The sequence below is a fragment of the Sitophilus oryzae genome, unplaced genomic scaffold (genome assembly GCF_002938485.1).
Source record: "Sitophilus oryzae breed Bouriz unplaced genomic scaffold, Soryzae_2.0 scaffold_1582_pilon_pilon, whole genome shotgun sequence".
Lineage (NCBI taxonomy): Eukaryota > Metazoa > Arthropoda > Insecta > Coleoptera > Curculionidae > Sitophilus > Sitophilus oryzae.
Genome location: NW_022146261.1, coordinates 2,194,987 through 2,221,459, shown reverse-complemented (window position 1 = coordinate 2,221,459; position 26,473 = coordinate 2,194,987). Strand labels below are relative to the sequence as shown.

General features: G+C 34.0%; 1 protein-coding gene across 1 annotated transcript in view; it reads right to left on the bottom strand.

Moving 5' to 3' along the window:
* Positions 1-26,473, bottom strand: part of LOC115879540 (cadherin-89D) — a 93,712-nt gene that overhangs the window by 53,031 nt on the left and 14,208 nt on the right. The window contains exons 2-3 of the mRNA XM_030896433.1: positions 26,017-26,106; positions 4,966-5,281 (exon numbers count right to left, since the gene is read on the bottom strand). Coding sequence (XP_030752293.1) covers positions 4,966-5,281; positions 26,017-26,092 — 392 coding nt within the window. The 5' untranslated portion in view covers positions 26,093-26,106. The remainder of the gene's footprint in view (positions 1-4,965; positions 5,282-26,016; positions 26,107-26,473) is intronic.

Here is a 26,473-nt window from a genome sequence, read left to right as displayed (position 1 = left end):
TGTTAGGTATTCAATAATCAATAATGTTTTTGCTATTTTCTGTTACTTTTTTAACCAATTCTATGCATAATAGAGGAAAATTTGCATAAATAAATTTGTAAACAACCTGAAAATGTTAGATTATAGCTTTGTTCGGGTTCTTGTTATTACCGATTCTGAACCGTCCAAGAACTCTGCAGCGCATGCGCAAATGAAATAATATCTTCATATTTCCTTCTGCGCATACGCATCACAGTTCTAGAACGGTTCAGAATCGGTAATAAGAGAAACCCGAAGTAAGTTTATGTGTTTCTGGCATTTAAAGCAACGTTGCCAATGCTAAACCTAAATTTAGCGTGTTTTTTTCGCTCATTCTGGAATTACGAAAGGCGGTCGCCAGAAGAACGGCTCCTTCCCATAACTGCTATTTTACCAACGAGATCTGACTATTTATACCCACGAAGTTGCACGAAAGAGTTTTGATTGCATTGGTTACAACTTCCATGCAGAGGGTGTTAATCTTTTGTTGTTATATTATTAGATTAACTAAAAAAAGATTAACCCCCTCCGCAAAGAAGTTAAAACCAATGCAATCAAAACTCTTCCGCGTAATTTTGTGGATATAGGTGTATATTTAATTATTGTCGATCTCATAATAGGTAATTTATTTAAAATCCCTAATCACCCGAAAAAATAGAAGATATGGCAACGTTGTAAATTTTCAAATTTCTAGATTAGGTCTAGAATATATTTGTCTCTCTTATTACATAGGAGAGAGAAAGAAGGATATATCAAATGTCAAACTTCCATCTGGTCTCAATTTTCTTTGCTATTTTGTTAAGAAAAGTGTTTTTCAGTAAAATGTTGGACACTTTTCTATCCCCAATCAAGTGTGGCTTTTAGATAAACTATAATATAATGAAAATATAGTGAAATTATTACTTTATAGGGCCGAAATAAAGAAAAATTCAATGTTGAAATAATTTTCCGTTTTTCTGAAAAACGGTAAGACAAACCAAACCAAACCAAACCAAGAAAAAAATAGATTCGTAATCTACGACCTCAAAATAGTGTGTATACCAATTTTGGTGAAAATCGGACGATTTCCAGTTTTCCCAATAATTACCACATTTTTTATTATTTTACAGGTAACAGCTAACAATTTCATAATAATGATTATTTTTTTTACAGATGGATGTAAGAAGATAGTTTTTATTTTTATTGTTTCAGTGATCCAGGGGGGGGGGGGCAAATGCCCCCTCTTGCCCCCCCTGTCCGGCGCCCATGATTACCTGGGTATTCCTAGGTTTAACTAATATTCGAACTTACGGTGTAAATAAATGGGGGGAGGGCCCTTAATTTAAATTCGCCGTACAACAAAATTTCACCAATTTTCTCAATAAAAATTAAAAGTTATAAATCATACTATTTTTTATAGAAATGATGGAATAAGGGTGAACGGGGTGCCGGTAGACCAAGAAGATACTTGGAATGTAAGCGTTAATTGATACTCGAATTCAGTCGCCTCACAGTATAGGCATATTTTGAACCCTTACCGTGCATAGTTACTGTAGATAAAAATAAATTAAAATATAGTTGGCTCCAACGATAATTTAGTTTCCAGCTTCTTTTCATCATACCTATTAAAAAAAACCGTGACAACCCCTACTTATAGTATGTATCGACATATGTATTTTTAAACATCATTATGAGATTTAAGTATAAAAAGGTGCCCATAATGTGTGTAGCGGTAATGACGGTTTTTTTGTTATGAGGAAAATAAGCAGCAAAATATATTATCGATTGCAGCAACTATGTATATCTAGTTTACATTCAGTATGTCCAATTAATATGGAATATTATACCTATACATGCTTTTAAATATTTTCTACCATTATATTTTGATAGTTTTTGAAATTATTTATTAGCTTCTTAAAACAGACCCATAATAATTCAAATCTTTATCATCCAAGACTTTCAAGAATTATGAAGTAATCTCACGTCAATTTTTTTTTAAATTATTGCATGCTTTAAGTATTTGCAATGTTAACAAAAATATTTCTTTGCATACCTTGCAATTAATATATTTGGTCTAATTTATCAGTTCTGTATCATATCCGAAATTCAGATTGTGTGTGACACAACGAAGAGTCAACGTGCAACGTGAAAGACAAGAGAAATGGCAAGTAAAAAAAATGTAAAGTTTTAATTACTAATTACACAGCCCTTCCCTTGAGTTCTTCTGCCTAAAATCTATATTGCCTTTCCTAAGATTTTAAATATAAATGATTGAAACTCAACAAGTTTACCACAATTTAAACTTAAGATAATTATTTAATTATTAAATCCATAATTATATTAAAATATAACACTTATGAAGTTAATAAATATGAACTATTTCTATTTAATTATTTAATAATTATTCTGATAAAAACACGCTTGATTTTTTATTTTAGAAATCATACAGGCTATAACCATCAATATGACTATATTAACAATACTTAAATTAAAATTTATTTGAAGGAATGCTACTTGAAGTATTAACTCGGAATAATTATTAAAAACTGCTCATCGCGTTATCGATGTTGGCGTCTTGTCACTGTTGTCTGGCTGATTGGCCGTTTAGGTACCTATAGTTTGATTTCAGATAATGCAGATTTTAATGTGCCATTTGTGGTTTTTTTATTGGAATTTTTTTTACATATTTGGTATACTCTATGAAGTGCTCATGTCCATTTTTCAATTATTGTAGTGCCTATTTAGATACATTTAAAATTAATTAATTAGTGTATAGTAATTGAATTATGGGTTTGCGTATTTTTTATGAAATGTATTTTTTTCTATTAAAATAAACATAGCTTTACTTACAAAACCACTAGCTAGCCATTTTTAAATACAGGGTGTTAATTAAGTATCTGGCCAAATTCAGGAGGTGATTCTTTGAGTGTTTTTAAGGTAAAAAGTTAATATAGACATGTGTCCGGAAATGCATAATTTTAAAGATACAGGGTGTCAAGACGTTTCCTAATAGACATTTTTTTATTAATATCTCAAAGATCCGTTGGCCGATTTTGTTGAAATTGCGCCGTGTTGTGAACTTTGATAAGTTAGCACTAATTAAATGATAATAATTATTATTTACAACAATATTCAAACGGTAAAAACGCCTGTTGGCGGTGGAAATCACGCATCCTAAGTTGTTAATTAAAAAAATAATAATCATATAAAAAAATATGGTAATTATAGTCTAAATTTATTATTTATGTGATTCTGCTCTTTCCAGTATAATTTGCCCCTTGCTTCCCATACGGATTAAAATAGCCAAACTGTACCCAACAACCCATGCCTTGACATATTTTTTTTTAAAATAATATCGCTTTCTTTATCCGCCGGTCCAGACGTCCTTGCCCTATTCGCTCATCAATGCTGGCTCTATCGACTTAAGTACGTGTTGACAGGCAGGTTATTGAACCCATGTCGCTTCTAGCATGTCGTTTTTTCAAAGATGGGTCCCATATAAACGCGGCCAGAAGTATTTTCAATACTAAAATAAATTTGCCCAGGAATAGAACCCTCGCGCTTCGAATTGGTTAATTATAGTTGCCCATGAATGTCATAATTTTCAAGTTGTTTGAAAACGTTGTATTGCGTGTTTTGCTGCAAGCTGTTAAAAATGTCGAGTTCGGATAGAAATTATTAGTACCTCTCCAAGCTCTTGAAGCTTGAAGCTCCAAGCTCTTTAAGCTCCAGAATAAAATAGAGTTTAACATTATGATTTTAAATTTTTAATATCCATGTATTTATTTATTTTTTTTTATTATATTTATAAACTATTTTATTTAGTCATATACAAACATTTATAGTTTCATATTTATAGTTTCATAGTACCTAGCAAATTAAATTGCTGTGTGTACTAAACCCTCTAACAATAACTAATAAATATATGAAAAGAAACTGAATCATAGGTGCAACAGAAAGAAAAAAACAATAAATACGTAAACTGAAACTACAACAATCGAAACAAAAAAACTTAAAAACCTAGTGTGCATAAATTTCTTGCACTAAAACAAATATAAAACAAGCACAAGTGTCTCAAATAATGAGCGGCAATATGTGCAGTACGTGCGAAAATATTTATATGCCTGGAACTATTCATCAGTGTTAGAAAAACGGCGAAACAAGTAAAACAACAAATAACATAGAGGAAAAAGGAGACATCGAAACCGATTGTTTTGATATTAATGAACTTCTGATCAATAAAGGACAAATCAAAGCGACGGCGACGCCGACGTCCCTTTATTCGACCACACTTTCCAGTGGAACGTTCAAAGAATCAAATTAATAATTTATGGCACGAAATATAGATATACCCAACATATTTAAATGCAACTATTATATTTGTGATATTAGTAAATTTTATTCTTATTTATTAGTTCCTTAAAATTTCATAAGACCATTTTTACATTAGAAACTTACGATTTATTAATAATATTGTTATACAGGGTGTCCCAGAAATAGGTGAAAATATTTTAAGGGTGGTAGATCTCGATAAAAGAAACATATTTTCTCTTTATCGTTTTTCCAATTAAAATTTCCAAGTCCAAATTAACGGAGTTATTTTACTTTGAAAATTTCCAAAAAAATGATTTTTTGCCAAAATGATTTTGCTTTGAGAACCAGTGGATCTTTTCTGGATTTTCTTTCTTGTAAATTTAATATAATACCTATGTTGCCATATTATCAGGAAATTATGTTTTTTAACTAAAAACTAAAAAATTTCCAAAAAATTTAGAATTTTGAAAAATTTTTTTTCGGGAAAAAAACCTCATAGGCGTGTTTCTGGGGTTAAACTATACTACCAGTTAAAATACTTGCACTTATTTCTGGGACACCCTGTATTATTCATCTATGAAGTAGGGACTGACTGATTCTGCATTAAAGGAACGATTTTTTAAATTGTTTGTGTAATAAGATAAAAATGCTTACCTAATATTAATGGGTATGACAAAGCCAGGATCCAGTGTTCCTAGCCGTTCACAAATCAAGTTTACAAAAACCGACGACGGTCCACTAACTCCCTCTTTATCTAGAGGACGAGTGAGCGTCAAGTTTTTCGAATTTTGTGCAATAGCTACAGGACTATCTGGCTCTTTAAGACGTAAAGCGATAGTACCCAAATGTGCTCCAGGGTCCCCAACAACTCTAACGCGTCCAATTATTTCTCCCACCGGCAAATCTTCGGACACGAAAAAAGTCTCCGATGACGCTCCATTTTCCAAAAAGCAACGATTATCTTGAAGAGCTAAAAGTAGTTATTTATTAATTAGTAGTCTATTGCCCTGCGATTGCCTTGTCATTATAATTAGAAGAATAAGGATTTTGTATAAGCCGCATGAGCTACTAAGCCATTTAGCGGCATCATTATAGTTATTATCGGAAGTAATGCTATCTAATATATAGGGTGGTCTGAATTGTAATCAAGAAACTTCGACAAATATGTTATAAATTGTTATTTAATCAATTACCTATAATCAGCATTTATAATGACCGTATCTACAGGGTGGTCTGAATTGTATTCAGGAAACTTTGGCAGCATATTCTGCAGATAAAAATTATTCAAAAGGTTCGTGTAAAATCATGTCCTAAAATAGTTCATTTTAGAGATACAGGGTGTAGAAATATCATTTTTGTTTCATTGAAATGTATATTTCTCACTCTATAGTTTTATACAGACATGGACGAAAAGTTAATACTCTTCAAAACAGTTAAAAAACATGTAGGTGGTGCCCCCTACATATTTTTTAACTGTAGGAGTCATATTGATCAAAATCAAATTTTTCATATTAAAAACACCCAGAAATTATTCTGAAAACATCGAAATAAAAATGAAACTTCTACACGTTGTATCTCCAAAACGAAGCAGTTTAGGATATAAATATACAGGTTGTTAACTCGATAGTTACTTTAGGGGAACAGAATGGCAACACTCGAATCACAACACTGCCTATTGAGAACGCATGCACTTATAGGGTTTTCTGCCGACTCGTCCCGTCGCGTCGTCTGTCGACGAGCGGGCCGAGGTTGCTGTATTTCAACCATAAAGCTCTTGCCGCGAGTAATAAACAAATTAACAATCAGTATAAGAACTCTCTTTTACTACTTATCGCAAAGTTTAGTTTCGCGAATACAATTCGGACCACCCTGTCATTATGTATTATGTATACTGTCATTATAAATATTGATATATAGGTGCTTCCATAGACACTAATTGAAATAACTGACTTGGTTTTACATGAGATCTCACAACTTTTTATAGTGGAAGAATTGCGTTGTGAGACTTGAAATTTCTTTTACATTTTATGGTTTGTGACCCATTTCTTTTTGTACGTCATCCTATTTTCTTTCGAGTAACATAATATCAATAAATAAATAAGTAACCATTCAATTATTATCAAATCAATAATAGCAAACAAAAATCTTAAACGTATATTACGATCAGAGGCGATTGATACAGCAGCTGACTAAAAATTTGCGGTGAGACTTCACTAATATCTTTATACAGGAACACTGGATGCTACAAATTCGAAGTACGAGCACTGGTATCTCGGTAACCGTAATAGCACATAATGGTTAAACTGGGGCAAAGTTGCGCTTTGGGATGTTCACCAAGATGCCATCAAAAAGTTTTAAAAATTTCAAGGATTGCTGAGTTTTTTGGAAAAACGGATTTTTTTGAAAATCTATTTTACTTTTTCCTGTCGTTACTTCTTAGAAAATCAAAAAACTGCAAAATTGCACATTCTCATTGCCACTTTATTAGGGCTATCTGATAGATTTTCAAATTAGCTGATAATTTGTGCCAACTTATTTTTTTTAAATACGGACCTGCAATTTTTATTTCAGGTTTTGAAAGTACTCGGTTTCCTGAGTACAGTGATATGTCACATTTTATACTTTTTTTTGTTTTGGGTACCTTAAAAACGACAAAACTATTTAATTATTATTTATAATAATTTCAAGCCCGACTCTGGTATTTTAAATTATTTAATGTGATTATATTCATCGCAACAATACTAATCAGTGCTAATTTACATGGAATAAGGAAAATCGAGCCAATTTGAAGATTTAAATAAATAATATCCAGGTCAGGAATTTATAGATAGTATTGTTACGTTTTTCGTCGGTTCCGTGTTGATAGAAAGTCACAATTTATTTAACACTAATTAACAAAAACAATAACGATTAAAAGACTTAAAGAACTATTTATAACTTATTTACAATTTATTTAATTCTTTATCTAACAGAAATTTATTTTGAATTAGCGCGGCGATTGTAACTCTACGCGTCGATCGGTTATTTATCTCTGTCTCTCTTAGGCCCCGGCGTCTGCTTATATTGGAGAGAAACAGACAATCCAGACTTGTCTAGTAAATTCTTATTCGTTCTTAGAACGTCGACATTGCTGGGCGTATGAGTCATAGGCGAGTGGCCAGGCCTAAGGCTGAGTTCACACGGCACGGGTCCGCAACACTGCCCCCTTCTTAGGTACATGCTCGTCACGAGATGTACACGGTGAATGAAGGTATTTGCAAAGCTGGCCCCTGGTACATTGCGAAGTCTGGTAGAAATAGCAGTCTACAGTTTTCTCTCCCGATCTCAGCTTGGGGTTGTAGCAGCAAACAAGGATCTCGATTCCCGTAAATCTGAACAAGACTTCAATCATGTTCCGGATTGTACGCCAACTCAAACCATCGAGTCCACACGCCAGCTTCGCCAGTTCAATCAGGGTCTTCCATAGATTGAGGTAAGTCGGTTTACTCGGGGACCATTCCTTGGTGACCAGGTAGAAGATGTATCTTGCTTGACCATGTGCATTGTCGGTTAGCCTCAAGACGCTTCCAACCTCTGGATTCTGTCGGCGTAGTTCTCCGACACGCCCAAACTTCTCATTGAACGTCGTAGCGAGTCCTCTGGACATCCGCAAATCTCGGGCCACACAGTGAGCGAGCGAATAATCAGGAGGCACGGAAAAGAGGTCTCGTTGATCTTCTTTGGTTACACCATAACGAGCCTTCTCACTGTTGTTCTATCGGACCATGAAATCGTCAAAGGACATCTCCGAATCAGGGGGATCAAAGCTGCAGGTTCTCACGGTCCCAGTACGATCTTCTATTTCGCCTTGGTAGGGGCTTAAACGGCTGAAATGCACTACCCTCGGTTTTCCTTTTGGCAATTTTCTGATACGGTATACGACGTCATTAATCCTATCCATGACTTCGTATGGGCCTTCCCACGAGGATTGTAGCTTCGGAGATAATCCACGACGTCTCTGCGGGTTATATAGCCACACCAACTTCCCTGGTTGGTATCCTCCATGCTCAGCTTGAATGTCGTAGTGTTCCTTCATTCGGTCACTAGCACTTTGAATATTTAGGCGGACTCGCTGATGGATGTCGTCCATCCTTTGACGTAATCTGTGGACATAATCTTCTCCAGCGACATCTTCTCCCGGTCGGCAACCAAACTTCAGATCACAAGGTAGACGCACTTCCTGTCCCATAATGATGCTGGCTGGAGTTTGCCCCGTGGATTCTTGGACGGATGAGCGGTAGGTCAACAGGAACAGGTGAAGGAATTTGTCCTAGTCTCTTTGGTGGTCAGAGACTACTTTGGCCAAATAACGGATGATGGTTCTGTTCATGCGTTCAACCATCCCATCGGATTGTGGATGTAGAGCCGTCGTCCTGGTCTTGCGGATGTTAAGGACTTCACAGACGTCGGCAAAGTGCGTCGGCATTTTGATGGATCGCCCCAGCTCGATGTTCTGTGTCGAAATCAAATTCCTGTAATCATTCAATCTATCTAGCTACCTGCCCTTCAGGATTCTTAAACTGCAACAGCCATTTCAAAGCAGCATGGTCTGTTCTTAACAAGAACTTTCTTCCATAGAGATACTTGTAGAAGTGTTCCACTGCTTTAACTACTGCTAGTAATTCTCGTCTGGTTACACAGTAGTTCCTTTCCGGTTTCGACAAGGTCTTACTAAAATAACCAATTACTTTTTCTTGACCATCCTGGATCTGAGACAGAACACGCCTAACGCAACATTGCTAGCGTCGATATCCAATATAAAGTTTCCATTGCCAAGAGGGTAGCTAAGTATGGGCGCACTAGTCAGGGCCTTCTTCAATTTTCGGAATGCCTCGTCAGAATCTGAGTCCCAAGAGAAACGCCTCTCGCCTTCGGTAAGTCTGGTCAATGGTATTGCGATGGTGGCGAAACCCTGTACATAGCGTCGATAGTATGTGCATAGTCCCAAAAAGCTTCGTAGTTCATGTTTATCTTTAGGTATCGGCCACTCTTCCACTGTCTTGGTCTTCTGTGGATCTATCGCAACTCCTTGGGAGGAGACTACATGTCCCAAGTAGTGTACCTTTTCTTGACACAGATGACATTTCTTGGGGCTAAGTTTCAAACCAGAGCTCCCTAGTCGCTTGAAAACTTCTTCCAAATTCTCCAGATGATCGTCAAATGATTTCCCAACCACTATGATGTCATCCAGGTACACTAAACAGGTAGTCCAGGATAGTCCCTTTAACACAGACTCCATTAGTCTCTCAAAGGTAGCTGGCGCGTTGCACAATCCAAAAGGCATGACGGTAAATTGCCACAGTCCGGAGCCCACCGAGAACGCTGTCTTCTCTCTGTCTTTCGGCGCCATGTCGACTTGCCAATATCCACTCTTCAGATCTAACGTAGAGAATATCGTTGACCCCGCCAGCGTGTCTAGAGTATGTCCGGTCTGATATCCTCGGCAGGGGATAGCTATCCTTCTTGGTAACATTATTGAGCTGCCGATAATCAACACAGAACCTGGTGGTACCGTCTTTCTTCTTTACTAGTACTACCGGCGATGTCCACGGGCTGTTAGATGGTTCGATGACACCCTCTTCTTTCATTTCTCGAAGGATTTTGTCAGCTTCTTCACGTTTAGCGAGCGGAAGTCTTCTCGGATTTTGTTTGATTAGTCGTGCATCTCCGGTGTCAATTTTATGTTGTAATAAATTGGTACGACCTCTATCTCCTGCTTCTCCTTTATCAAACACATTTTGATACTTGATTATCAGGTTTCTCAATTTTCTACTATTTTCGGGAGATAATCCCTTAACGTTTAAAAACTCCTTCACCATTTTGTCCGGAATTTTTGAAGTCGAAACTTTGGAGGCTTCCACGCTACGAATGACTGAGGAGACCGAACAACAGTATCCTAACAGGGTTCCCTTCTTCAAGGATACAGAATAATAATTCGTGTTCATTACTCTCACCGGTGCAGTCTTCTTCGCTCGTAGCAGGGCTTTTCCAACAGCGACCCCTCGTCCTATTTCGCTGTTATGGTTCCTTGGCTCCAATAGAATAATACTCCCATTATTCATTTTACCTTCCAGGCAACCATCCAAAAATATCTCACAGCCCTCAGGGATCGAAACATCTTCTGCTACCACCACGCGAAGAGTCTCCTCACATTTTCGATGTAGAACCACTTCTTCTTCATTTATTTTCAAAATTCCCTGTTTGAAGTTTAGTTCAAAACCTCTAGTGGTCATAATGTCCATTCCGAGAATTAGTTCATCTTCGATATTTGCTACTAACACTGGATGTTCAAAACTGGTGCTCCCAATAACAAAATTAAGGTTTACTTCTCCATGGACAGCAGCGGAGCCCCCCGTAGCAGTACGTAGTCGCCATTGTGTTGTTTTAACCTTCTTCGATATTTTGAGAATGTCCGGTCTGATGATAGTTTTCGTCGCACCTGTATCCAACAGCATGGTCCGGAACTCTCCATCAACAAAACCATCCACAAAAATGCTGTTGAATTTGTGTTGTAGGCGACTTGAGCAGTTTTCGTTGGAGCATGTTGGGTACAGGTCGACGTGTGCCTCTTCATTTCGACCCTTAGTAGTTTTCCGACTTCGACGAAGCCGGTTCTTCGTTCTTCTCCTTACAACGGCTTCGCACGTGTCCTACCTGTCCGCAGTTCCAGCAACGAATCGGTCCCTTCTTGTCCATGTACTGGTCCATTACTTTCCGAACAATCCCTTCCACGGATTTGTCGGAACATTCGTCGATGGCCCGTACTTTTCCTAAAGACCGAGAACTTTGTTTCGCGGCCTCGAATTCTAGGGCACGTGCTAAAGCATCCACCAAGTGCGTTGGGTGGGTTAGGAGAAGTGCTTGTCTTGTCTCGTTGTCACGTAAGCCATCGGAGAATGCCTGTACTGCCAACCGCTCCATAAGATTCTCGGGCGTAGCAGGGTACGCAAGGCGAACGAGGCGGGCTACGTCGGCTTCAAACTCCTGCAGAGACTCATTCGACTTTTGAATGCGATTTTTTAGCTGGGAATGATAGACATGTTCCAAATGAGCCTGGCCGTACCTCATTTCTAAATGTCGTACCAATTGCTGATAATCTCCCTGTTCCGATGGTGACAGTGTCTGCAGGATGTCAGTCGCATCTCCTCGCAGTGCGACAGTCAAAGCGGTAGCCTTTTCAGCGATTGTCCATCCGTTCGCTCTCGCAGCGGCCTCAAACTGGCAAAAATAATTGGCCCAAGCGGTTTTTCCGTCAAACTGTGGAGGCTTAATAACTGACTTTGAGACATACTTATTTTCGACCAGTTTCGGTCCCTCCGATGTTTCTTGACATTTTGGTGAATTTGCCTTTGCTATTTGTTCTTTCAAAATTTCGATTTTTCTATTTACATCGTCCTCAATCTGTGCTATTTTGTCTTGTAGCTCCGTGGAATTCTCTATAATCTTTTCTTCTAATTCCCTAGAATTTTCTATTATCTTGTTATATAAACTTTCTTCTAAATTAAGTATTTTATTATTAAAGCTGGCCTGTACCTATATCTTTAGAATTTTCTATGATTTTATCTTCTAATTTTTGGGAATTTTTCGTCATTTTATCTTCTAAATTAATTATCTTACTATTCAAATTGTCGTTTAAATTGTCTTGCAAATTTTTCAATGACGAGTCAAGGTCACCTTCCAGCTCAAAGCAAAATGTGTCAGGATCCTCACCTTCCTCAATCAAAACCTCTCTCAGTCTGGCTTGCAAAATGCTTTTCTTTCCATCTGTCTCGCACTCCCTCTCTTCCAATATGCATTTTAATTCCGACACTTTCAAGTCTTTCAACAATTTTTTCGAAGCCATTTTCAGTCTTTTTATTTTTCTAGTCTATCACACACGCCACACTTGACACCAATTGTTACGTTTTTCGTCGGTTCCGTGTCGATAGAAAGTCACAATTTATTTAAACACAATTTATTTAACACTAATTAACAAAAACAATAACGATTAAAAGACTTAAAGAACTATTTATAACTTATTTACAATTTATCTAATTATTTATCTAACAGAAATTTATTTTGAATTAGCGCGGCGATTGTAACTCTACGCGTCGATCGGTTATTTATCTCTGTCTCTCTTAGGCCCCGGCGTCTGCTTATATAGGAGAGTAACAGACAATCCAGACATGTCTAGTAAATTCTTATTCGTTCTTAGAACGTCGGCATTGCTGGGCGTATGAGTCATAGGCGAATGGCCAGGCCTAAGGCTGAGTTCACACGGCACGGGTCCGCAACAGTATTTTTAACTTTTTCTATTGTGAATTTGGAACCACAGTGTGCGATCTAATAATATGCAAAATGTTAATCGTAGTTATTATAAATAAATCAACTTCTAGAAACTAGTTTTTAACCACATAATAAAATGTACATTTTTTCATTATAGCAGTAAAAATATGTAAAATGCTTTTAATATGTTTTGTACCACATCCAAACCAAACTATTTTTAATAATTCCAAGTAGTATTTTCAATATCCTTTATTATAATTAATGTTTGAAACTATAAATAATGCTACTCAGCATGGATTTCTCCAGTGGCGTAGGGAATTATAATCAGAGAAATACAATTTTTTCATAGCCCTCTTCGTTTCTGAGCTACAGGGCATTTATGAAAATTTTGCAATTTGGGACACCCCTTGTATCTCTGTTATAGCTAAAGGTATTGAGAAGGTGAAAACTGTTTATTGTAGAACTTTTTACGTAGAATATAGTGGCGTAGTCTGTTATTCTACGAAAAGAATATTTTTGAAGATATGAACTATAGTTATGTTTTTTTTTAAATGGAACATCTTGTTTATAAATTATATGATCTGGCTTGCCATAAGCCTCTCAAAAATATACATCACTCTATATTTATTTTCACTATTTACTAAAAATTATTAAAATATGATTTTATTAGTAGGCCATGATTGATAATAAAAGAGACTAAAGATTTATTAAAAATATTCTGTTATCTGTCTCTTGTATTATTTTGAGGGCCACTAATGTATTCTTTATATATTAGGGAAACTTAACTCTCTACCGCTATTTGTAAATATTGGAAGTTATCGTATCGGAATTTTTAAATATTCCTTTAACTAATTTACGCGAAATATACTTTCAGCAAGATGGGACTCCCCCTTACAACTTTACTTACAACGAAAATATTATAATTTTGTTAAATTATTATTTCTCAAATCAATGAATTGGAACCAATGGACCCATATGATGGCCTCCCTGATTCTCGCATTTGTCCGTTTTCGATTTCTGATTTTGGGGATTTTTAAAATACGAAATATATCGTGGCAACTAACACAATGTCCAACACCTGGAAAATGCTTTAATAATGCAAGCTTTTAAATATTTGCAAACCCATCCCGTTATAAAAAAAAAGAAAAATATATTGAGAGATTCAAAAGTAAAATATATCAATTCTAAATAAAATTTTAATATGTGTATGACTATTTTAGTAAATACCATTTTGATTTTTTGTTATTTATCACTGCCTACTAATAAGAAAATGATATATTTTAAATATTGCAGTAAATAATGAAAATAAGTATAGAGTGATATATATTTTTGAGAAGCTCATAGCAAGGCGGATCATATGATTTATAAATATACAGAGTACTCCATTTGAAAAAACATAACTTTAGTTCATATTTTCAAAAATATTTTTTTCGTAGAGAAACAGACTACGCCACTGTATTCTACGTAAAAATTATACAAGAATCAGTTTTCACCTTCTCGATATCATTAATAATAACGGAGATACGTCCTAAATTGCAAAATGTTCGAAAAGACTTGCGTTTGACAAAAAAGTGGCACAGGTTTGTGCAAACCGCATCGTCCTATCTTTGCTAATAACGGAGATACCATATGATTTCAACCAAAATGGGACACCCTGTACTCAGGAGACCGAGTTCTTTCAAAACTTGAAATAAAAAATGCAGGTCCGCATTAAAAAATAAGTTGACCTCTGTATCTCACAAATTATCAGCTACTGTTTGACCAGCGGATCTGAAGCTACGGAAGGAATGCGAGAAAAAAAAATCGACATTGCCACGTTTATCTATAAAATTGCAAAATTGCCAGACATAAACTATAAATTTAATATATTTTTATTATATATAATGTGTTTAGCATATATTCTGACGTATATTACTAAGGAATTTTAACGTAGTTCATATTGTTCGATATGTTTTATTTAATAATTTATTTCTTTCATTCTGTATAATCTGCTTATTATGAAAGTTGAAGATTTTTCAACGATATCATTGGCAAACCGGCATCGCCGCACATGGCCGCCTTTTCATCGAACATGATTGGCGAGAGTACGTCACAGGATTTGTTACCACGCGGTTGCAATGGCTTTTACGCCTTTCCTATTCGCTTGCTTTATCCCCAACTTCACGGTCTCTTCTGAAAAGAGTAGGAATATTGAATACTATTGAAATATCCAGTGGCGGTGTCATTCTCTTGATCATTATTACTTTATTTCATTATTTTATACCGGTTATCCTAAACTTTATTCCTATATTTTTCGTATATTTGATAGTTGTGTTTTATTGTTTTGTTATCTTGTTATAATGTTTTTCGTTCGTAGTTTTTAATTATTAATATCAAGTTTGATCGTATATTTGTATTTTAAAATGAATAAATTTGTTAAGGGTAAGACGCTACATAGTCAGACAAGAGAAATAATAGCTAATTTATATAGGTAAGTAGAATAATAATAATATAATTAGAATATTAAAATTAAATATTGGCTAAAATAAAAAGCACACATTTTACCTAAATATTTTAGCTAACTAAAATAAATATAAATAAACGTGGATGAAATCTCATTTGGTTTATTTCCTTGTGTTCATAATAGGGTTTGCGACGAAGAAGCTACAGAGAGTTCGCTTAAGTTGCCGCTTAAACGAAAACTTGAGCGGATATTTCTTTATACCGGAGTTAGCGTATCGGCTATAAAAAAAATTCACACAGAAGATAAAAAAAGGCTGGAAACTAACCCCGATAAAATGATATCCAGCCCTGGAAAGAAACGACCACGTGAGACTGCTGTTGAAACGCTCGACGACTTTTTCCAAGTGGTCAGGAATTTGATAAATAGATTTTATCTCGAATTCAAACTTGTCCCCGCAATTAGAAAGCTTTTGCAAAAATTGCAGGAAGAATCGAATTTTCCTTTGGCAGGGAAACGCTAAGGGGGTTATTAAAATCAAATGAATTTTTTGGCGTAAATGTCAAAATAAGAGATAAATATTAATGGAGCGGCCCATTAAATTGCAGAGAGAGATATATAATAGCTCCCGTATATAGCGTTTAACGCCTTGGGAGTAGCAAGGTACAGCTTGCTATACTAGAGCCGTTCGGTATACAAGGAAGGTAATGTGGCTAGCACTACGCTTCAACCGCCTATTATTACCTCAGGATTGTGAATCCCAAGTACTCATTTAAGGCTGAGTCGACCTAGGTACCCAAACTATTTTTATTTTAATAAAAATAGTCGGCTGATGAAATGCCGGGTGTGGGAATCGAACCCACACCTTGAGATTGGTAGACGAGAGCCTGTACCTCTACGCCACCGGGCACCGCAGAGAGAGAGATATATACGAGAAATTCGAAAGGTTATGTTTATGTAAAAAAAAGAGATATATACGAGAAATTCGAAAATATAGCCAAGTATTATCTATTTGGATGAAACATATGGGTAGACAATGACCTAACCTTTAAAAAGTGCTGGCGGAGCGATACCATATCTGGTGTAATAGGCAATATTGGATCTACTGGTGAGTAAAATTATGTTTTGTTTGCGCTTCCAAAGTTAACTATTTTCAAGATTTTTTTTTTGCTGGACATAGTTATATCTAAAATTATGTATCATAGAAAAAAATATAGTTAGTATAGATATATAAATAAATATACCTCAAGCCTCAGTCTTGATCATCTGCTGATGGCAGATATGGTTAGCGAAACGTGCGTCCAGTGTAAAATTAAAAGTGTTTTGGTGTATTGTACTGATTTAGTGATTTATTTTGCTGTGTAAGACCAAAGGTTCCAACCCCCAGCTGTAATTATTTTTTCTATTATAGTAACAACACATAATAATAAAATGATTCAAAATATTTAAGGGAGCTTTAATAAAAGCTTTTAGTGTTTATCTGCTAACTCAACAGTAACGATTCAAACAGCATAAAGTTTTTTGAAAATTTATTAATCTGAATATTATATTTATGATACACATTATTTTCATAAAACACCGTACGCCCATGCCTATTTTATGAATGAAAGTGGGTGTGTTTTGTTTACAACTGCGTTCCCCTGCCGATACCCCGTAGCTACAGATCCGTTGGTCACACTATAATTTAGAAATCTAAAAATTGGCGCCGGGAGGCACGCATAGCCGTCCATACTAAAATATTTTAATAAAAAGTTGGTAGGCAGTTCTTTTAGTTTCAAAGTAAAGGAATTTTTCCATTTTTTTTATCTCAAAAACTGCGACTTTGACTGATTTTGATGTTATTACTAATTTTGTTGCAAATATTATTCCTAATCTTAAATAATTGAAAACCGCGTTTCGCTAGCTACTGTAATTTTGGAGTTACGATTTTTTAAAATTTTTAACCCCCTCCCTTACCAACCCCCCAACCCCACCAAAAACTAATGACCAGATTCTCGGGTGCCACAGTATTTTTGTGCCAAATTTGGTAAAAACGGTTTAGCGGTTTTTGAGTTATCGTGTTACAGACGGACGGACAGACAGACAGACGGACAGACCTTGAAAATATTTTGTATTAAGGTCATTTATGACCCAAATAACTCATTTTGAGTGAAATTAAAAAAACTTTTTTTTTTCCGATCTTAATAGCTTACCATACCTATTGGTATGGTCCAAAGATACTATAGAGATAAGGAGAGTTCGATTCCTATCTTCCTGTACTGTCAGTTTTTTTACGTTATCTAGGGACTGAGTTGAAGTTGGCGCTAAAGATTTTAGATAGTGACAGTTACTTTTGCGTTTGACAGTGCGGCGGAAGATAAATCTAGCGGGACAAAACCGTTGGGTTAGAAATAAGCCAAAAATGTGTACTGATAAGAATAAATAGTAGACATTCCAATTGATATAAAAATGCATGAATTATTTTTAGTCGTATATAGTCTTTGTATTTCGATACATTTTTATCAACCAAATTTGATTGTTTTCTGCTCGGTAAGGCAGAGGTCATACGAAAACAAAATATTTAAAAGTGCTTATACATTTTATTCCAAAGCCAAATTATGTTGAAGATTGCCAAAGGTATGTACTTTTCTACTGTAGGTATATTATTTGTTAAAATCCTTCGTGCCTTTGTTCTGCAGATATCAAACTTTCACTTTTTTCCAATATTGATATATTGAATGGTGTAGATCTTTTGAGTTACCAATAGTTACCAACACAGGTAGTCACAGTCACAAGGAGTTCAAGCTTAACAGATGAATGCCCAAAAGTTTCATTTCAATCGGATAGTATAAAAACGAAACAAAGACTCGTTCAAGGGTTAATTGAAGAGCATTCAAAAGAAAAATTGGGTTTTGCAAGTACTATGTGCTTTAGGGCTAGTGGGATTAAGGATGCTGCTGTAATTGTTGAAACCTTAACGCCATCGAAAGGCACTGAGTTTAAAAAATTAATAGCTGCCCATACACGGAAAGGCCCGGCCTCCGGACTTGGCCTTGAGGCCGGGGCTTTCAACCAAGTAAGTATAGCGGAAATATATCCGCGGACTTTGCCTTTCACGCAAACCTATGGTATTTTGGGTTAAAGGCCCGAACCCAAGGCCAAGTCCGAAGGCTGGGCCTTTCCGTGTATAGGCAGCTAATGAATGACACCAATAGTCAATTCGGCAATTTTCCTCAAGACAAAAACATCCAAATGAACTGAACAGTGTGTGTTACAACACACAACAGTGTTGTAAAATCCATTAAATGTGTATGTCTCTGTGCAAAAATTGTGACGACTTTATTGATATGTTTGTGTTATGTGTGTGGAAACCAATTTGGATATATTTTCTTCGCTAAGATTTCAGAAAGAAAATGATAAGTTGTAATAAGTAAACAATCTACGTTCAAGTAATAAATTTTGATAAAGACCCTACCAGGTCGAAACGTCATGAAATATTTAATATAAAAAAAAACCGTTTTTCTCATTTTTACCTGACCTAAAGCCAAGAAAAAATTAAATAAAATATATATATATATATATATATTTTTTTTTTTTAATTAACTTTTCTTTGACCAATCTAATATATTTTTTATTTATAGGGTTCTTGGCTTTTGGTCAATATTAAACTTTTTCTGGGTTTAGGAAGTGTTTATTATATAACTAACGTTTCGGTTCAGTTTTACAACTGTGTAAAAAAAAATTATAACTAAACTTACCAATAAAACGTACATTTCCTTCGTCAAACTTGTATTAAAACATGGGTGCATAAAATAACAGGTGATAACACATAACATTTAACTTAAAATTATACTCATACAATATCACCCACATGACACAATAATTAAAATATACAGTTTAAAATCTTAATAAATTGTGATGGCCGGCTCAATGTATTTTCTGTACTGAAGCGTTTCTATTTACAAGATTGGTGTGTATATTCTACTTAGCTTATCGACATCTTTTTTTTCGTTAATTGCATTTTTGTTTTTTTGTATCTGAATCATTTCAAGGAATTCTCGTTTTTTCAAATTAATTTCGGTGTTTAAAATTCTTGTTTTATTGTAATCAAAGGTGTGATTATTATTTTTTTCGTGAGTAACAAGTGCTGTAATGTTTTTTTTGTCATATTTATGACTCTTTAGACGATTTTCCAGATATTGGCCTGTCTGACCTATATATACAGCGTCACAATTATTACAAGGAATTTGGTACACTATGTTGCTCTTTTTGTTTTTAGAAGTCTTTGATTTTAATTTTGTGTAACATTCCGATAATAAATTAAAGCCTTTGTGACACACTTCAATATTATCTGTTTTAAATAGACCTTTTAGTTGATGGAATAAGCCTTCTATATATGGTATTGGTAAGAATTTTTTGTTTATTTTTTGTATCAGAATTATAATATTTGTGAATTCTTTGTTTAAATGTTTTGTTCATAAGCTGAGTAGGGTAATTATTTAAAATTAGTGCATCTTTTGCTTTTTTTATTGTATTTTCCCTGTATTCCGGGTCAGATAATGATATCGCTCTATCAGCGAGACCTATGATAACTGATTTTTTTTGTTTTTTTGGGTGGTTTGAATTATAGTTCAGATATCTTGAGGACCATGTTTTTTTAGTGTACCACATAGTTTTTAGAGTTCCCTGGGTATTATAGATTATGGTGTCTAAAAAACTGATTGAATTATCTTTTTGTGTTTCGATGGTGAACTGGATTCGTTTGTGGAATGCATTAAATTCCTTCAGAACGTATTCATTTTTTTCTTTAGGAATTAGCATAATACAATTATCTACATAATGATAGTATAACGGTATTTCAAATTTAAATTTTTTTAATACAGATTCCTCTAGATTTGCCATAACGAGTTGGGCTATTACACTAGAGATGGATGATCCCATTGCGCAACCCTCGATTTGTTTGTAAAAATTGTTTTTGTATTGGAAATATGTTGAGTTTAATGTTAGTTCACATGCATATATAAATTCTTCTCTTGGTATATCGGTAATTTTTGTATTTCATTCCATTTTTTGTTGATAACTTCTGTTGCTAATTTTATGGGTATGCTTGTATATAATGACGTGACATCAAGAGAGATTAAATTATAATTTACTGGAACCTTAATATGTTTAATTTTTTGTTTAAAATGGAAAGAATCTTTTATGTAATATTGATTTTTGTAAATGACATTCTTCAGAATATTTTTTAAAAATTTGGATAACGAACTAAAAGGGGATTGTACACATGATACAATGGGTCGTAAAGGTATGCCATCCTTGTGTAATTTTGGTAACCCATATATTTTTGGTGGAAGAGCGTTCCTAATTTTGAGTTGTTTGGCGTTGTTAGGTGATATATATTGTTTTTTTCCCAGAGATCGATTAATTCATTAACTTTTTTTTGGTTTTGCTTTGTAGGATCGAGTTTTACCATTTTGTACGTCTTTTTATCTTGTAATAGATCAGGTTCATTTTGTTGTCATAATCCGATTCATTCATAACTACTGTTTTATTTGTTTTGTCCGCTTTTAATATTACAATTTCAGGATGGTGTTTTATGAAACTTTTCGTTTTGTTTAGATTTTTTTGGTTTAAGGATAATTTTTTTGATTTATTTCTATTTTTAAGTTTGTTCTTAAAATTAGATATTATATTGGTTGATTTTGCTCTAATTTCGTCTTTTTTGTTATTTGGAAGATGGCTTATACTATTTTCGATATTGGCTAATATGTTTTGAGTTGTATAATTTTATATATTTGGCAATAGTTTACAGTACGGTTTTTATGTGTCATGTACGAATAATATCATAGTTTTATTATCTTGTATTTATTTATTTATTAATAAATTAAGTTGTTAATAAATAAATAAATTTAACCATATGGTTGCTATGTATTAGACCATTTCCTACGTTCTTAGATTTTAAGTTCCAAACATCGCTCCTGAGATTTTGTCCCGCTAGAATAACCATCCGCCGCACTGTGGAACGCTGGTCCCTGCTTGACGTAAGCATTAGTAGTGGGAACTATCGAATGAATACTATCGAAACATTCGATAGTTGCAATTCATTCGAATAATTCGATAGCTAGTAAGAAAACATTCGTTGAAAACATTCGAATAAAAATTATCGAATAGATGCGTCATCTGCCTTGAAATATTGTATTCTAGTAATTCGGCAGCAAAAACCATTCATTTATAAAATTCATTCATTTATGAAATTCATTTATTGGTCAGGATCGATTATAATAAAATATTAACTGGATTTTAGGTGTCGCCCGGCGACGTAGGTTTCTTTCCGAGAAACCCGACAGCGGTCGGTGCCAATGTTGGCAATGCTATGAAAAAAGGCGACATCTTTGATTTTTTGTGGAGTCAGATAAAGATAAGGACACATTATTTTTTTTGAGGTGCTAGTATTTACACAGAAAACATATTATGAAGGGCGCTGTTGCCATATATTGGTATTAGTTGATATTAGCAAAGAATATTATTGTTTGGCTTTAGTTAGTTAGGGATAGTATGTCTATATATTTTGCATTTTTTTATTAATATTCTGTTGTTACACTGCAATAATACTTGTTATTTTGGATGTAGGAAAATGATTTTTAATGTTTTTAAGCAAAGACTGGTTTAATAAATAATAATAACAGTAATAATTTGTTATACCTATTAACAACAAAATTTAAAAAATCATTTAATATAAACATTTTTTAAGTAGTAGCAAAATATAAACAACAAATTAGATGTCAAAATTATTTATATTAGATCCTATTTAAAAATAATATAGTCTCTAAATTTTTTGTGTGGCAACGTTGGTTTATTAAATAATAATAATTACAGAACTAATTTGTTATATTAACAACAAATTTTAAAATCATGAAATATCAACATTTATTAATTTTCTAAGCATGCAGTGTAATGAAAGGAAAATATAAATAAAAAATTAGAAATCAAAATTATTTATATTAGGTGCTTTATATTACTATTTAAAAATAATATTTTTACTGGCATTTACTTGAAAAAATAAATGAAATATTTCTTCGCAAAAAACTACATGTAAGAGAATTAGCATAAACAAAATACAAACATCGTTAACTTTTTTTTTAATTGGCACGTATAAAACTTTCAATTTAATTTTCTCACCCCATAGTTTGAGTTCGATATAATCATTTACTTAACCACATTACTTAAATATGATTATTAAGTTCAACTAATTAATCATATTATTAAAAATTAAAACATCTAAAATACAAATATGTATTTTTAAAATTAATTGTAAGTTCATCTCATCTCTTAAAAATTGCTACTTCTCAAAATTTCCCAATAAAAAATAGACCATATACCATATAAAATTAAATCATTGAAAGACTACGGGAAATCACACAAATTTTCGGAAAAATTTTGACCACCTCCACAGGCACACAATCGTCAATTAAAAAAACTACTATTTTAGTATTTTAAATATTTTAATAAACGCAAAAATAGCACACCATTTATACGGTGTAGTTATAAAAATTTGGAAGAACTAATAATGCACTGACGCACACAAAAATCAAACGAATACTAAATTTCAATTATCAAAAGCATTCGATAGTCGTGGCTCAACGATAACCATTTAGTCGCACGCCGAGGTTGTCACATATGCTTTAGTATACAAATGAATGAATGATTTTATTCGAATAAAACCATTCGATAGTTGAAATCATTCATTCAGTAACCATTCGATAGTCTAATTCATTCGATAGTTCCCATCGCTAGTAAGCATCCACGGCGACTACGACAGCAGCGATTTTACGCGGTCGAACAGTCCTTTAGAATATATACAGTCCTTGGGTATGGTCGGCTAAAAATACTATCAGATAGCCCTAATAAAGTGGCTATTAGAATGCGCAATTAGTTTGTTGATTTTCTAAAAAGTAACGACAGGAAAAAATAAAATCGATTTTCAAAAAAATTCGTTTTTTTTTTTCAAAAAACTCAGCAATCCTAGAAATTTTTAAAACTTTTTTGATTGCATCTTGGTGAACATCCTAAAGCGTAACTTTGCCCCAATTTAATCATGTTCGTATCTATTACGGTTACCGAGATACAAAAGCTCGTATCTCGAATTTGTAGCACCCTGTATATAAACAAGGGTAATATTTTTCTATTTAAAATATTAATGTTTTTTCTACTTGAAATTTGCAGTAGTATTTAACTTACAAGTAAAATGTATTTAAGAGATAGATCAGTGAGATTATTTCAGTTTAGTATTCCCACGTATATTACACCGTTATACATTTCCATTCGTTCGGTTCGACAATTTCTTTTTCACTAGAAAAGCGTAATAATCCAATCGGTTCCTAATTTACTATTTGCAACTAATTAAATATTACAGATGTTCATGCTTTCGTAGATAATGAAAAATCAATCATTTCCATAATGGTTCTTGAGATTGTATAGTACCATAGCGGTTTATTTGAATTTCAGTCGGGTATGCTCTACTTGGCCATAAAAAGTAATATTTACCAAACAGTAAATTCCGGAACCACTAAGAGCTTAAAATAGAGATACAGTTTTATAAAATATAATATACAGGGTGGCGCCTCTCATACGCCGCGGAGGGTTTAAGGAGAACGACAGTTTGTATTGAAATTAAATTTTGTGGGCATATGTAGGTTAATTCAGAGCACTTTTTAAAAATATAGAGAGTTCTACAGGGTGTCCCCAAAAAAGTTACATATCAAAGTTGTTTTTTTTAATAGAACACCCTATATATTAATTGATTTTCGGATTCTAGGAGAAAAATAAAGGTGAGTTTTATTAAAGAAGCATATACCCAAAATCTAAGGATTTTGATTTGTACCTCACATTTTGTGAAAATGAGGAGTAAATTATAAATTTCGATAACAGCTACCTAAATTTTAGTTGACCTTGTATAGCCTGATATTTAATTACAGTAACCATTGTATGTTAAACCAAATTAAAATTTGACCCGAAAAGTTATACAGGGTGAGACAAAATTAATATGGAACATTAGTCACTTTTAAAAGCATGTTACTCCTTTATTTTAAACGGAACACCCGGTATATTATTCCGGTGTTTAATTGTGAATTTATATATCTTCAAAATATTATTAAGGCTGCCAGACAAAGATTTTCCTAGATATTTTAATTTTTATGATTTTGTGTCAGTAGATCTTTATTATTTGAAAAAATCTAGGGGTGGCTGTGATATACCTTTTGTTAATTAAAAAAAATATTGTAGAGTAAATACCCAACGGTAATAAAAAGATACACGTTTAAAACTAACAGAAGTTCTCCAACAGTTCTCCAACTAACAGAAGAATATCAATTCTCTCGAGATTTTTTTTTGTTTTAATTGACACAAAGTGATAACTAGTTGTTAAAGTTGGACTAATTAAACAGCTATGTTGAAGTAACGTCAGGCCCATATCACAGCCACCTAGATTTTATCAAATAATAAAGATCTACTCAGATCAAATCATGTAAATGAAAATATCAACGAAAATCTTTGTTTGAGGGGTAGGCAACTTTAATAGTAGTTTGAACAGACATGAATTCTCCATTGAATATCGGAATAATATACTGGGTGTTCTATTTAAAATAAAAGAGTAACATGCTTTTAAAGGTGACCAATGTTCAATATTAATTTTGTCTCACCCTGTATTTTGGTTGAAGTTTTAATTTGATTTAAAGTACAATAGTTAATTTAACTACGTATTAGGCTATACTGGGTAAATTCCAATTTCGGTAGCTTTTATTGTAATTTAAAAACTGTTCTTTATTTCTAGAAAATGTTAAATATGTCAAAAACCTTACATTTTAGTCATACACTTCTCTTATAAAACTCACCTTTATTTTTCTCCCAGAATCCGAAAATCAATTAATATATAGAGTGTTCCATTACAAAAAACACAATAGTAGTAAAGCTGTAACTTTTTCTGGGGACACCCTGTAGAACTATCTATATTTTTAAAAAGTGCTCTGAATTAACCGACATATGCTCACAAAATTTCATTTCAATACAAACTGTCGCCCGCCTTGGAGCCTCCGCGGCGTATGAGAGGCTCCACCCTGTATATATTTTCTAGACATATGGCCATTGATCCGACTTACAAGGTGCGTCTCAAAAGTGGCTCGCCCCTAAAAGAAAAGATGCGGGCAAAATCCGGACAAATGAATTCTGAAATCCGGACAAAATCCTGACGTCGTAAAAAAATTTATAAAAAACTATAAATAAAATTTATTTAAGAACTTTTATAGGACGCAAATAATAGCCCCCGAATCAACAAAATATAAACCAAAAAAGCATTCACTTTCCAGGAGTGCAGCAAAAGCGAAAAATTTGAGCGCCAAAGTATAGAAATGGGTGCTTTGGAACATGGGTCGGTTATGTAGAGCTCTAGCATCGTAGAGACTAAAATATACAACAAAGTAACTGAAAAAATAATTAAACTGTAACTGGTAAAATATTTTACTAAGTTAAATTGTTTTTGCGGTCAGGTTTCCAGGACGCTTTTTCAAATCTGGGCCGGACCGCCCCGGACACTTTAAAAATCCGGACACATGGAAACCCTAAGTTTAAGTCATATTTCGAAAATGACAGCTCCCAGAGAAAAAATAGTTAAGCCACCCACTGGTTTCTGTATAAAATACTCTATGGGACTCAGTTTTCACCTTTTCGATAAGTTATGAGGTAACCAAGATACAAAGGGGGTCTGAAAATGCAACATTTTCAACTCGCACTGTATTTCAGGAAGTAAGAGGGCAATCCGTGTGTGGCATCTTTAGTTTCATAAAAAAAAGTAGCGCAGTGATGTGAAAACCGCATTTTTGTAGCATCTCCGCTCTCAGAACGGCATCTCCACTCATAAACAAGAAACCCTGCAAACCGTACAAAAATGGGACACCCTGTACACGTTCACCAAACAGTTTAATGCTTACCTGCAATATGTGGAATTATATATAACAACACTGGGATTATATATAGATGACGCCAGGCTTTCAGCCACTTTGCCATAGTCTAAACTGCATCTGAAACAAGCAAAGACATTATAAAGATAGACCGAACATCTCATTCATAAGTACTCGTTGGTAGTGTATCAAACATTCCAATGTGTCAAACAAGGACAGAAGAGACAGAGAAGTCTAAAATTTCCAACCCCGGCAACTAGGCGCATTTGGATTGTTCTAATGGCCAGTGGCGTATCGTCTTTTGGAACGAATTTAATTAATAAAGTAAAAGTAAAGTAATTAGTAAAATTTTTACTCCATACTAATATACTACATTAACACTTTTTCGTTAGATGAGTTTTGTTATAAGGTCTAATATAATAATATAATTAATATCCCACATATACTTATGTTGAAACGTTACGGAGGTAGTTTCCGAAAATCGCTC